This window comes from Dipodomys spectabilis, unplaced genomic scaffold (genome assembly GCF_019054845.1).
Source record: "Dipodomys spectabilis isolate Male_0828 unplaced genomic scaffold, ASM1905484v1 ptg000119l, whole genome shotgun sequence".
NCBI classification, from domain to species: Eukaryota; Metazoa; Chordata; class Mammalia; order Rodentia; family Heteromyidae; genus Dipodomys; species Dipodomys spectabilis.
Window position 1 is genome coordinate 3,263,368 of NW_024870796.1, and position 13,066 is coordinate 3,276,433.

A 13,066-nucleotide genomic window follows, 5' to 3' on the forward strand; every position below is an offset into this window, starting at 1 on the left:
ACATATATACCTGATTGTAGCACATATTTAGCTATATGAAGCTGCCATATTTATATCTTTTGACCTTCTCCAGATTCTCCTCCTCTTCTATCGTCTTCTTCTTCCTCCTCTGCCTTCTTTCTTTTCTCCTCCTTGACCCCTATACTAGGCAAGTTCTGTACCATAGAGCCATATTTCCTCTCCCTCTATACTTAAGTTTCCTAAAATCTTGCTCCACTTATGACTTAACACCTCTCAGTAACTCAATCTGTCTATAGGATCAGGTCCACAATGCTTATTCCTGGCTTACAAGGGACTTTTATTTCTTGTTACACCTCTGTCTTAGTCAGCCTATATGGGTCATATATACTCTTCTCTTCTGTCATTTTATGCATAGTATGAGTCATTCCTGTCCTCTCCCCTTTATCAATGACTCAGTGTTACTTATTGCTTCCTTGTGTCTTCTGTGAAGTCTTCTAGAACATACCTGCACTCACCTAATAACTTTTGTGCATTTACATATACACACATACACACATGCATTTTGGTTCTTAAATTTATAAAGCATAAAATCAAGATCTAGTCCAAATTGTTTAATATATTTCATACTTTGTAAGTAGTGATTGTTTTCTTTTAAATATTTAAGTACATTTTTTTTCCTACAGAATTCTTATAATAATTCTCAAGCACCATCACCTGGTTTGGGAAGGTAGGTAAAAATTTTTTCTATAAAATACTATTTTTGACAGGTTTATGTATAATATTAAAATGAGTAAGGGAAAAATGATTACTTTCTTACAAATTAATGAATTTGTAAGAAATTGGGAATGTGGCTTTAAAGAAAAAAATAAAAAAGAGCCAGGAGCCAGTGGCTTATGCCTGTAATCCTAGCTATTTAGGAGGCTGAGATCTGAGCATCATTGTTCAAAGCCAGCCCAGGCACAAAAGTCCATGAGACTCTTATCTCCAATAAACCACCAGAAAACCAGAAGTGGTGCTGTGGCTCAAGTGGTAGAGCACTAGCCTTGACTGAAGAGCTGAGGCCCAGAGTTCAAGCCTGACACCTGACCAAAAAAAAAAAAAAAGATAACAGGCTTTAGGCACTGGCATACTGCTGTCCAATTCTTTTTTTTTTTTTTTTCTCCCACTGCTGGTGATTGAACCCAGGGCCTGTATGTGGTAGGCAAGTGCTTTTTCTTTTTCCTTTTCTTTTCTTTCTTTCTTTCTTTTTTTTTTTTTTTTTTTTTGCCGGTTCTGGGGCTTGAACTCAGGGCTGGGCACTGTCCCTGAGCTTCTTTGGCTCAAGGCTAGCACTCTACCAACTTAAGCCACAGCACCACTTCCAGCTTGTTCTGTTTATGTGGTACTGAGAAATCGAACCCAGGGCTTCATGAATGCTAGGGAAGCACTCTACAACTAAGCCACATTCCCAGCCCCTATACTTGTGGTTTTCTTAACCAAATTTATAATGCTAAAAATGTTTCTAAATACAGTTTTTTATACACAATTTTTTTTCTGTTTATTATTGAAATCTTGTTCATTCTCCCAATATTGAGTAGTACTAAAAATAACATGAAAGATTTCAATAGCCTTGTTTTCTTTTCTTTCTTTCTTTCTTTTTTTTTTTTTTTTTTTTGTTGGTTATGGGCTGGAACTCTGGGCCTGGGCGCTGTCCCTCAGCTCTTTAGCTCAAGGCGAGCGCTCTACCACTTGAGCCACAGCGCCACTTCCAGCTTTTTCTGCTTATGTGGTGCTGAGGAATGGAACCCAGGGCCTCATGCATGCAAGGCAAGCACTCTACCACTGAGCCACCTTCCCAGCCCAATATACTTGTTTTCTAAGACACAGTTGATTGGCAGGACAATTGATATGCTTGCCCTTTGAAGGCTGTACTTCCTTGTTAGCTCTGAAGAATTTGGTTGAACTAGACTAAGAAAAATACCTGAAATTACAGAGCTCAAGAAAAGATGTTCTCACATACTGTCACAGTTTGGGGGGTTGTGAATTGCATCCAACCTTTTGTAAAACAATTGGAAAAGTATATAATTGCATGCCTGAAGAGATGGAACGTGTGTTGAACTAGGAGTGAAGGATCCTGACTTCTTGAGATTTGAAGCTCTCATTATAAGGTGTTATTAAAACAAAAGATCTAGAAGCCTGGTGCTTATTGCTCACAATTAAAAGCCCAGGTTCAGGCTGGGCACTGGTGGCTCACACCTGTAATCCTAGCTTCTCAGGAGGCTGAGATTTAAGGATCACAGTACAAAGCCAGGCCAGGCAGGAGAGTCTGTGGGACTGTTCATTTCCAATTAATCACAGAAAAAGCTGGAAGTGGAGCTGTGGCTCAAGTGATAGAACACTAGCCTTGAGCACAAAGGTACTCAGGGACAGAGCCCAGACACAGAGTTTAAGCCCTAGAACAAGAAAGAAAAACTCCTAGCTGCTCCAAAGGCTGATATCTGAATAGAGGGTTGAAGCCAGGGCAGACAAATATTTGAGACTTTACATCCACTAACCAGCAGAAAGCTAGAAGTAGAATTGTGATTCAAGTGGTAGAGTGCCAGCCGTAAGTAGATGAGTCTGGGATGGTAATCCCCTCTAACTCCCAGTGGCCTTCAGTACTTTAGAAGAAATTGTTCTCTGGGAGCCCCTCTGGCCTAAATGAATGTTTAGATTCTAAAAGCCTTTACGTAGGAAGATCTATTAGTACATTGATTTCCTAAGTTCACTATGTCTATATGAACATGCTTCCTTTTTTTCCATGTGTAGCAAAGCTGTTGGGATGCCTTCCCCAGTTTCCCCAAAGCTGTCACCAGGCAATTCTGGAAGTTACTCCTCTGGGGGCAGTAGTGCTTCAGCAAGTGGTTCTTCAGTGACCATTCCGCAGAAGATCCACCAGATGGCAGCCAGCTATGTTCAGGTTACCTCTAATTTCCTCTATGCCACCGAAATTTGGGACCAAGCTGAACAGCTTTCCAAAGAGCAAAAAGGTAGGTAGGGTGCTGGGGGAAGCTTTGAGCATTGTAACTGGTAAAAGGAATCTTTTGTAATTATTTATCTGATAGGTATTTCATTTATCACCTAGTTTATAGTTAATCATAATCAGTTTGCTATTAGTCTCTTTTGCTTCGTAATCACACTAAATATAATTGATTTTATTTATATGTGTATACAACATGTGTTCTGGTATTGAGGCTTGAACTCAGAGCTTAGGCACTGTTCCCTAGGTTTTTTAGCTCAAGGCTAAAGCTCTATCACTTGAGCTACAGCTCCACTTCTGGCTTTCTGGTGGTTAATTGGAGATGAGAGTCTTCATGTTACTTCATGTCTGGGCTGGCTTTGAACCATGCTTCTCAGATCTCAGCTTCCTGAGTAGCTAGAATTACAGGTGTGAATCACTATCACCCAGCTGTAACTGATTTTTTTTTTTAATTGTTGTTGTTTTTTAAAGTCTGGGAAATAGTTCTTGCAATTTTCAAACATTGACTACAAAGCAAAGAACGTTATATTGAGCTACTTTTTTTGTTGTTGTTGTTGGTCATGGGGCCTGAACTCTGGGTCTGGGTGCTGTCCCTCAGCTCTTCAGCTCAAGGCTAGCACTCTACCACTTGAGCCAAAACACCACTTCCAGCTTTTTCTGCTTATGTGGTGCTGAGGAATCGAACCCAGAGCCTCATGCATGCAAGGTAAGCACTGTGCAACAGAGCTACCTTCCTAGCCTATTAAGCCACTTTTATACCTTTTAATACAGTTTGCTAGTTGTATGTATGTACCCTCGCTTTTCCTCTGGTACCATCAGCCCCCTCCAATGGAATTGTGTTTGCGTGTGATCCTAGAGCTTGAACTCAGGACATATGAACACTGTCCTTAAGCTGCTTTTGCTCAGTTTCATGGATTTTTCTGCTCATTGAACCAGGCATTTCTGGCATTGAACCAGGTCAGGATTACAGGTGTTAGTCACTGGCTCGTGGCTATCCTGCAGAATGAATTGTTGTTGTTGTTGTGGGGTTTGAACTCAGAGCCTAGGAACTGTCCCTGAGCTCTATTTTGCTCAAGGCTAATACTCTACTACTTGAACCATAGCGCCACTTCTGGTGTTTGAATGGTTAATCGGAGATGAGAGTCTCACAGGGATTTTTCTGTCCCAGCTGGCTTCAAACCAGGATCCTCAAATTTCAGCCTCTTAAGTAGTTAGCATTACAGGCATAGGCCACCAGGGGCTGGCTCCTGAAGAATATTTTAAAGCAAATACATGATTTTTAAAAAATTTTTTGGTATGCATCCTTAAAATGATGCAGACTTTTCAAAAACATAACATAGCACCAAAGTTAACAATAAATCTTATATTGTCTAATATCTGGTATGTCCTCAGATTTCTTCTGTTGTCTCATATGTGCATTCTTTTTTTTTTTTTTTTTTTGTCGGTCGTGGGGCTTGAACTCTGGGCCTGGGCACTGTCCCTCAGCTCTTCAGCTCAAGGCGAGCGCTCTACCACTTGAGCTACAGCGCCACTTCTGGTTTTCTGGTGGTTTATTGGAGATAGGAGTCTCACGGTCTCTCCTGCCCGGGCTGGCTTTGAACCGCAATCCTCAGATCTCAGCCTCCTGAGTAGCTAGGATTACAGGCGTAAGCCACCAGCGCCCGGCTCTTTTACATTTTATATTTAATATCTCTGGTTTTATTTTCCTTGCTATATCGCCCAGACTGGCCTTGAACTTAATCTTCCTATGTACTATCCTTATATAAAAAGCAAATGATACTGGCTACTTAGACCTAGCAAAATATAAAAATGGAGATATTATCTTCTATTTACTAATGATTAATTTCTCAGTGTTGAGTTGAATACGGTGTCTTATTTAACTGCATAGGAGGTACTTTGGGAAACTTAACAAAGAATGCTTTTTTGGGATGCCTTTTTTTGGGAGGGGGACAGTTTTAGGGCTTGAACCTCAGGGTCTGGATGCTGTTTATCTTTTTCACTCAAGGCTGATTTTCCACAACTTGAGCCACAGATGTACTTCTGGCTTGGTAGTTAATTGGCAATAAGAGTTTCATGGTCTTTTCCTATCCCAGGACTAGCTTTGAACTCTGATCATCAGATCTCCATCTCCTGAATAGCTAAAGGTTATAGGCATGAGCCACAGGCACCAAGCCTTTTATTTTTTTTTGGTCATGGGGCTTAAACTCTGGGTCTGGGTGCTGTCCCTGAGCTCTTCAGCTCAAGGCTAGCGCTCTACCACTTGAGCCACAGTGCCACTTCTGGTTTTCTGCTGGTTAATAAGAGTCTCACGGACTTTTCTGCCTGGGCTGGCTTTTGAACCACAATCCTCAATCCTCAGCTTCCTTAGTAGCTAGGATTACAGGCATGAGCATGAGCCACCAGTGCTCAGCTTTTTTTTTTTTTTTAATGTTTTAGTTTTGGTGCCAGTACTCATGCTCTTACTCAGTTTTTTCATTCACAGTACTCTGTCACTTGAGCCATCCCTCCAGCCCAGTGTCTTTTGCTGGTTAGTTGGAGATAGCCTTTTCAGACTTTTCTGCTCAAGCTGGCTTCAGACCATGGTTCTCAGATCTCAGCCTCATGAATTAGCTAGAATTGCAAGTGTGATCACCCAGCACTACTTCTTTCTTTCTTTCTTTCTTTCTTTCTTTCTTTCTTTCTTTCTTTCTTTCTTTCTTTCTTTCTTTCTTTCTTTCTTTCTTTCTGTCGGTTGTGGGGCTTGAACTCTTACACAAAAACAGTGCATAAAGAATATTTTGTATAATCAAAGAGTTTGTTGCATGTGAGTGGCACATCCATTTTCAAGATGTATGTATAACAATTCCTGACTATGCATTCTGTTTAAAATGTTATATAACTTATAGAACAATATAACAAGAGACTTTAATGCTTTATTCTAAAACATAACCAAGTCATTCAGTGTAGGAAGGCTACTTTTTAAAAATATTTTGAGGGTTGGAAAGGTGGCTCAGTGGTAGAGTGCTTGCCTTGCATGCATGAGACCCTGGGTTCAATTCCTCAGCACCACATAAGCAGAAAAATCCGGAAGTGGTGCTATGGCTCAAGTGGTAGAGTGCTATCCTCGAGCTGAAGAGCTGAGGGACAGTGTCCAGGTCCAGATTTCAGGCCCCAGGACTGGCATAAATAAATAAATAAATATTTTGATTATTATAAAGGTAATATGCAGAGGGATTATTAGAGTTCTGTAAGGCAGGTGAAGTCATGCTTTTTACTTCATGCAGATGCTATTTTACAGTCTAGACTGAACATTTTTAATTAATGATTAAGAATGTTTTGGGATTGATGTTAATGAATGGTTTTTCATTTTCTAGAATTCTTTGCTGAACTGGATAAAGTAATGGGTCCTCTCATCTTTAATGCAAGCATCATGACAGATCTAGCTCGTTATACCCGGCAGGGACTACACTGGCTTCGCCAGGATGCCAAGTTGATATCTTGAACTGAACACATTCTCGTTGCCTCTGATTTTCTCCACAACACTGTGTCACATCACGAAGGAAAACTGCCATAACATGCCACCTAGTCGACACTAAGAATGAGGAATGGTTTCTCCTCCTTGGTTTATGTGTTGTTTTTTATAACCCAAAGCCATCATATCAATTGACCCCTTCAGTATTCCCAGTGTGAAAAACTTATTTAATTGCTTTTCAGTCTGCAGCACATTGATAAGGTAGTTTTATTGATCTCATAAGAAGATTGAAGTTCCAGTTGCAATTCGTAATTAATCAAGTGAAAATTATTTATTTTAATATTTTTAAGTTCCCAGACTGGGGCTTCTTTAAAACTTATTTTTTGACTATAAATTTATTCTGTTGAATATTTAGTGTAAATCTAATATAGGCCTTTTTATTTATGTATTTGGGGAGTTTTGTTACCTAATGTCTTTTTGTGGTCGCTCTACCAAGAGTGAGAGTTGATTCATCTAAAATAGGGACGTGTTCTTTCTACACGTACTATCTATTATTTCAGTTCTTAACTACAATTTTATTATTGTAGAATTTATGCTTAGTGTTACAGTTATTCCTCTACACATGAAAGATCATTTAAATATGAAATGGCATTGTATGTGGTTGTAAAATGAAATATGTCTGATTTGATATGCATTATTTCAAAAACTGTGAACATGTTAATAACACTACACCAATCACAAGGTGACTATAACATGCTTTTAATGCATTACAAAAGAGCAGGTATAAAACTTTCTAGGAATATATCATATTGAAAGGTATCATAAAAGGACAATCTTAAACTATGAATTTTATTAGGACCAGGTGTTCATTTTTGTTGCTAGTTATTTGACACTTAATTGAAGCAGAATAAGTTACTCTTGTTCAAAAACAAAATTGCTCCAACCCAATGGGGGTTGCTGCCTATGTCTCTTCAGTTGATGATGTTTGAAGGTTAATGATCTCTTTGCAGATTTTTCCCCCACAGTAGAGTGTGACACTCCTGAAGAAAGAGCTTGCAGGGACTGATATGGAATTGGACAGGCGCTTCGGTGTATCTGCTTCCACTGTACAGCCAACAGTTCTCATGCTCACGTTGGGATGATGAGTTTCCCTTTTTAAACGCCTTCATCAGTGATGCATGTTTCTGATGGAATCAGAAAATTCACACTAGAAAAGTGTACCTAACTTGGTTCAAAATGAGTTCTCTTGGAAAGGGGAAGAGAGCAAGGGTAGAATTTAAGAAGGCAGCTCTGTAAGAAACATATATCAAAGTACCTTTCCCGACAAGGTGCACATAGGACTCAAGAGTGAGAAATATATCCTCCTCTGTACTTTGTTTTTAGTGCCCCTATCACGTTTGGCGTGCCTTAAATCTTACCTTTAAATGGAAGACTCTCCAGATTGTTTACAGATGATGTTTTACATTAGGACTAGATCTTCTATACATGGTTGGTCCTCTAGAGTAATAATTTTAAATTCTTTCATTTAAAGCTTCTTTTAAAGTCATGTAAGGATTTAATTTCAGAAAAACTCATGTTTTGGTATATGACTTAGTCTAACCAATTGGATAATGCTGCTTAAAAAAAATAACTTGTTCTCATTCTAAAAAAGAATCCATCCAATTGGACAAAGGATTGCCGTACTACTTGTAGATAATTGCTAAGACTTGAAATAGGAAAAGGGGTAAAAGGGATAGAAAATTCTCCCAAGTTCCCGTGGTGCAGTGAGTCTTTTAAACTTATTTCTGAAGCTTAGTGAACTTTTCTCTTTCCTTGTTTTTTTAAATTAGTGTAAATTGTACAAGGGGTTTCATTGTGATACTTAAACTTTGATCAGATTCACCACATCTGTCTATCTTCTACATGAAGCTGGTGAACTTTCATTGTCCTGCAGCCTCAGACTTACTATAGAGCTGCTCAATCGTCTCGTACCTCGTTATTTTTACATATCATTTGAAGATTGAGATCTACAAATTAAGATGAATTTACCTTGTTTTCCTGTAGAGAAATTGCTTCTGGTATTTTTCTAGTTTAAAGTGTTCCAGGAACAGTTTCTCTTCAGAGGACAACTTCTCAGCAATCACAAGTCATTTAGTAAGACATGAGGCTGGTTAACTTAAGTATATTTATGTCCTGTCCTCTGATTTCTCTAACTCTAATTCCTTGATTTGTAATGATGTCCTAAAAGTGGAAGGAGCAAAGGTTCTTAGGTTTTTTAGGCTTCAGCAGCCACAGCTAACAGGGCACCTCTGGATTCCAGTACATTCTATCCTCTTGTGTGTCCTGCTTGGCGGCAGTGGGAGCATTCAGAGTCACAGTGCTGTGGTGTTTAAGCAGAGTTTCCTATGTGTTTTATGGTGCTGCCCTAAGATATTTTCTCTCTAAAACTGTATTAATTCTTGGAGAATGTGTTAAACAGCTTTTCATTGTGGAAGGGGGCAATGGATCAGAATCCTAAGTAATTGAATTGTCAATGTTGTAGACTGTGAGACTCGTCCTCCTCCTCTGTGTCTGTCGCCTCAGATGTCCAGTCTGCATCGTCTCCTCCAGCCACCTACCTTGGACTCTCTTACAGGTGACCATTCCTCCCACCTCAGTAGAGGGGTCCTTGGTGTTTTCCAACCATTTAAACCTGAATTTGACAAGTGGCTACAAACTTACTTAGTCTAAGACTTGTATCTAGTATCCAGTTAACTACAGAAATAGCAACTATTTTAAAAGTTACTCTGTTGACTGCTCTTTAAGACCACACTTGTATGCCAGGAGGCAGCAGCCTGCACTACTGGACTCTTCAGGCAACCAGCAGACCAGCTGCAGTGGATCACATTGCCACAGTAGTTTTGCCCAGGTTAGGCTGGGCTAGGGAGGGGGTGGGAAGGCCTCTCTTCTAGGCGATTCAAGCTTGCACAGCTCAGCCTCAGGCCCCAGTCTGGCTGCAAAGCATCCAGCCCTTTCCTTGTCCTTTTTCTTGACAAGGAGTCAAGAAGTGACCATAAACAGTGCATACTTCAGATACCTGCACAGCTACAGCTGTTGAAGAACAAAGAAGATTGACCACTACTGATTTAATTCTCCAGTATAAAAACCAATTTAATGTGTGCACGTGCCCACACACGCCTTTTTTTTTTTTTTCTGTTTGTTTGTTTCCTGGGGAACTCTTGCACTAGGGATCCATAGACCTCTAGGCTGCACTTTGAATGACACACTTGTGGCTTTAGTAGATTTCACTGTGGGTTCTTTTGTTTGTTTGTTTTGCTGTTGTTTTTAATTATCGTTTCTTTCCATTCAAGGTTTGAATCAGCTAGATCATTTTGTATTTAATGGCAGAAACTTTGGTACCTTGGTGTTTAATGAGTGAGTGAGCTTGCATTGTGAGACATCTGGTTCTAAGCGCTGGTCCTGGGGCCAGGGCTCGGTGGAGTTTCAGAGCAGCTAGTGATGTCTAGCTGTGTCGAGGAGGCTTATGCTGTGCACTCTTCTAGGTATAAAGGTATACAACTTTGGATCTTAAAAATTATGTACACATACACACTTTATATATATATATATGTATGTATGTATGAAAACATGAAATTAGTTTGTCCAAATGTGTGTGTTTAGTATTTTAGCTTAGTGCAACTATTTCCACATTATTTATTAAATTGATCTAAGACACTTTCTTGTTAATACCTTGAATATTAATGTTCAAGGGTGCAATGTGTATTCCTTTAGATTGTTAAAGCTTAATTACTATGATTTGTAGTAAATTAACTTTTAAAATATATTTGAGCCCTTATGTAGTGTAATACAGGGCTCTTACAGGGTGGGAAGGATTTAATTTTCCAGTAGCTAATTAAACAAAAAAGCTTATGTATTTTGATTTATAATAGGAGTCTATTTATAGGCGTTTGGGTCCCAGGAACATTTACTGGTACTGGGGATGCCTGTTTTAGGCAGATTGTGATGATGCTTTAAAAAACAAAAAACAAAAAAAAATAATAAAAGCCTAAGTAACTTGGGGAGCCAGAGCATTTCAAATCCATGTAGACTCCTGTAACTCATATTCCCCATTCCTTGGTTCCATGCAATGCAGACTTCATTTCAGCTTCACATATCAGTGTGTGAGAGGCAGACTTTCTCCCAGTAATAATATTATGCACATAAGGTTGCTATTCATTAAATAGAAGATGGAAGAAATAATCATTGAAACTGAATGACTTAGAAGGTAACAGTGACAAAAGGCCAAAATAGTTATGTTTGACAACATACCTTTCATATATTTGCTAATGGAAAAATTGAGTTAGGACTTCCAGGCCCTAAAACCAAGCTAGCAAGTGATAGGAAGTCAGTTATTAAGAGTTAATAAAGGCATACTTATCTACTAATGATATTTCATATGAACCCCGTAGTTGGTTAATTAAAAGGAACTCGGGGTTGATGTATGGCTCAAGTGATAGGGCATTTGGGTTAGCAAGCTTGAGGTTCTTAATTCACACCCTAATACCATCAAAAACAACAACAGTGAAAACTTTGCTGACTCTAGAACTGAGAATAGAAAGAGGAGCAAACTCTGGTTTTAATGGAACTTGGTTGCAGAATAGGGTATTCCGGTTCTCAGCCAAGTCAGAAAGACAATTAAGTATCCTAAAATAGCAGCCTAAATAACCATCATGTAAAGAATTGGTTTTCAGGAATGTCTGCATGGACTTCTCCTTGCTACCATTCTTCAGCTGTCAGTTGCCATTTTGAGAAAGAAAGCCGTCTTTTATGTGAGCATTTTAGAAAAGCTCCCAGCCAGAAATTCTAGTAACATTTAGTTTTTGCTTCATACTGCTTCCATGTAGGGTTTCTTCTCAGTTTTTCACTATTGTAATTCTCTACCTACTATGTCCCTATCTGGAAAGTATCTATTTGGAAATGCTGCCTTTCAAGTCAATGCCATGATGAATCCATATTGTTGAGTTTGTTGTTGCTGTTCAAGAAGTGTCCCCATTTTACAACTTCATGCACACACCTGGCCAATCACTGACATGAGCATTCAACAGTACTGGGATTTAAAAGGGGGAGGGGGGAGGAGCAGCGCTCACCAACAGAGATGGCTCAGTGAGGGCCAGATGTGGGGTTGGTAAGCACAGTTAAGAAAATTTCTAGCCTCCGTTTTGAATGGTTTTAAGAAATTTTGTATATGGAGGATAGAAATACTTATATATTTATTGAAAATCCTTTTATTTGAATTTAAAATTATTTGGTAAATAATGATTTGATATGGGTGGGGGGGTTAGAGGGGAGGTAACACTATTGACAAACAATAAGTCTGTTGGTTCCACAGAAAGGTACTGTTAATGACTTAAATAGGATGCCTTTGTTTTGTACATGATCGAAAACTTCATTTTACATTTCTTTTATTCAGAATATTTAGGCATCTGACATTTGCAACCAAAATTTCAATTATATACTGTGATTTTTATTTGTTGCAATACATTAAAATTTTAGAGGTACTTTGGGGCTCAGAAGCTAGGATTTCTAAGTCAGTATGTGCATTTCACATAATAAAGCTGTTAATGGTGAGCAAAGTATTATATACTAACTAGATTTTTCCACATCTGTATAGTATATTATATGTATTTTGTGGTATTGAGATTATAGAAAGTTTAGAGTGTCAAACATGCGTTTAATGTGTATTTTTAAACAAATTTATGGCAATTAAAATATTTGGAGACAAGGGTATCACATTTCAATTTGTAAAAATCTTTTTAACTCTACTGTGTCATTAAGATGCTTTGTATAATGCCAAACCATAGCTGGAGAAACTAAGTTTAATAAATATCAAATAGATTTTCTGTATTAAAGTTTATAAACACTGTTCTCTTTACACCCCAGCTCCTTACCCTTTGCATGCAGCAGCTTGTTTTGTATTTTAGGGTTCTTTTTAGGGTTCTGTACTGAGTCTGGTTCCCCCCAGCACATCACATTTACTTGTTACAGCATACTAGTCCTGGGTCTTTGTGCATAACATCACTATCACCTTACCTGAAAAATCTCAAATCCCTTTTGATGTTCTCAGTGGCATGGATTTTTATCCCTTTATTAAACTAGATTTTTCCTTGAGTTCTGCTTTCATGTTCAGAGAGGCATAGACAAAATCACACATCAGGCAGCAAGGGCCACCCTGGCCCATCTTGACACTTTTATATGGAGTGAAGATCCAGAAGGCAGGGCCACAACTTAGGGTCTTGCCATATTAACTCATTGTTTTGTTTTGCCAGCATAGGGCCTGGGTGCTGTCCCTGAGCTTTTTTTTTTTTTTTTTTTTGCTCAAGGCTAGTGCTCTACCACTTGAGCCACAGCTCCTTTTCTGGCTTTATGGTGGTTAACTGGAGATAAGAATCTCACAGGCTTTCCTGTCCAGGCAGGCTTCAAACCATGATCCACAGATCTCAGCCTCCCAAGTAGCTAGTATTATCAGTGTGAACTACCAGCACCTGGCCCATTATGTTCTTTTTAAGGCTTTTGAAGATGTTAACTTGTAGTCATGAAACTTGAATTCAGGGTCTGGTCTCCGAACTTTTTTGCCCAAGTCTAGTGCTCTACCAGTTTGGGCCACAGTGTCACTTCCAGTTACCATGTAGTTAATTGGA

The 13,066-nt window shown here is 38.9% G+C and overlaps 1 protein-coding gene across 3 annotated transcripts in view; it reads left to right on the forward strand.

Annotated features, from left to right (window-relative positions):
* The window catches only part of Aff4 (AF4/FMR2 family member 4), a 67,816-nt gene extending 55,544 nt beyond the window's left edge, over window positions 1-12,272 (forward strand). For all 3 annotated transcript variants that reach the window (XM_042688780.1, XM_042688779.1, XM_042688781.1), the window contains exons 19-21: window positions 645-688; window positions 2,749-2,969; window positions 6,313-12,272. In XM_042688780.1, the coding sequence (XP_042544714.1) occupies window positions 645-688; window positions 2,749-2,969; window positions 6,313-6,440 (393 nt within the window). In that variant the 3' untranslated portion in view covers window positions 6,441-12,272. The remainder of the gene's footprint in view (window positions 1-644; window positions 689-2,748; window positions 2,970-6,312) is intronic.
* The last annotated feature ends 794 nt before the right edge of the window (window positions 12,273-13,066 follow it).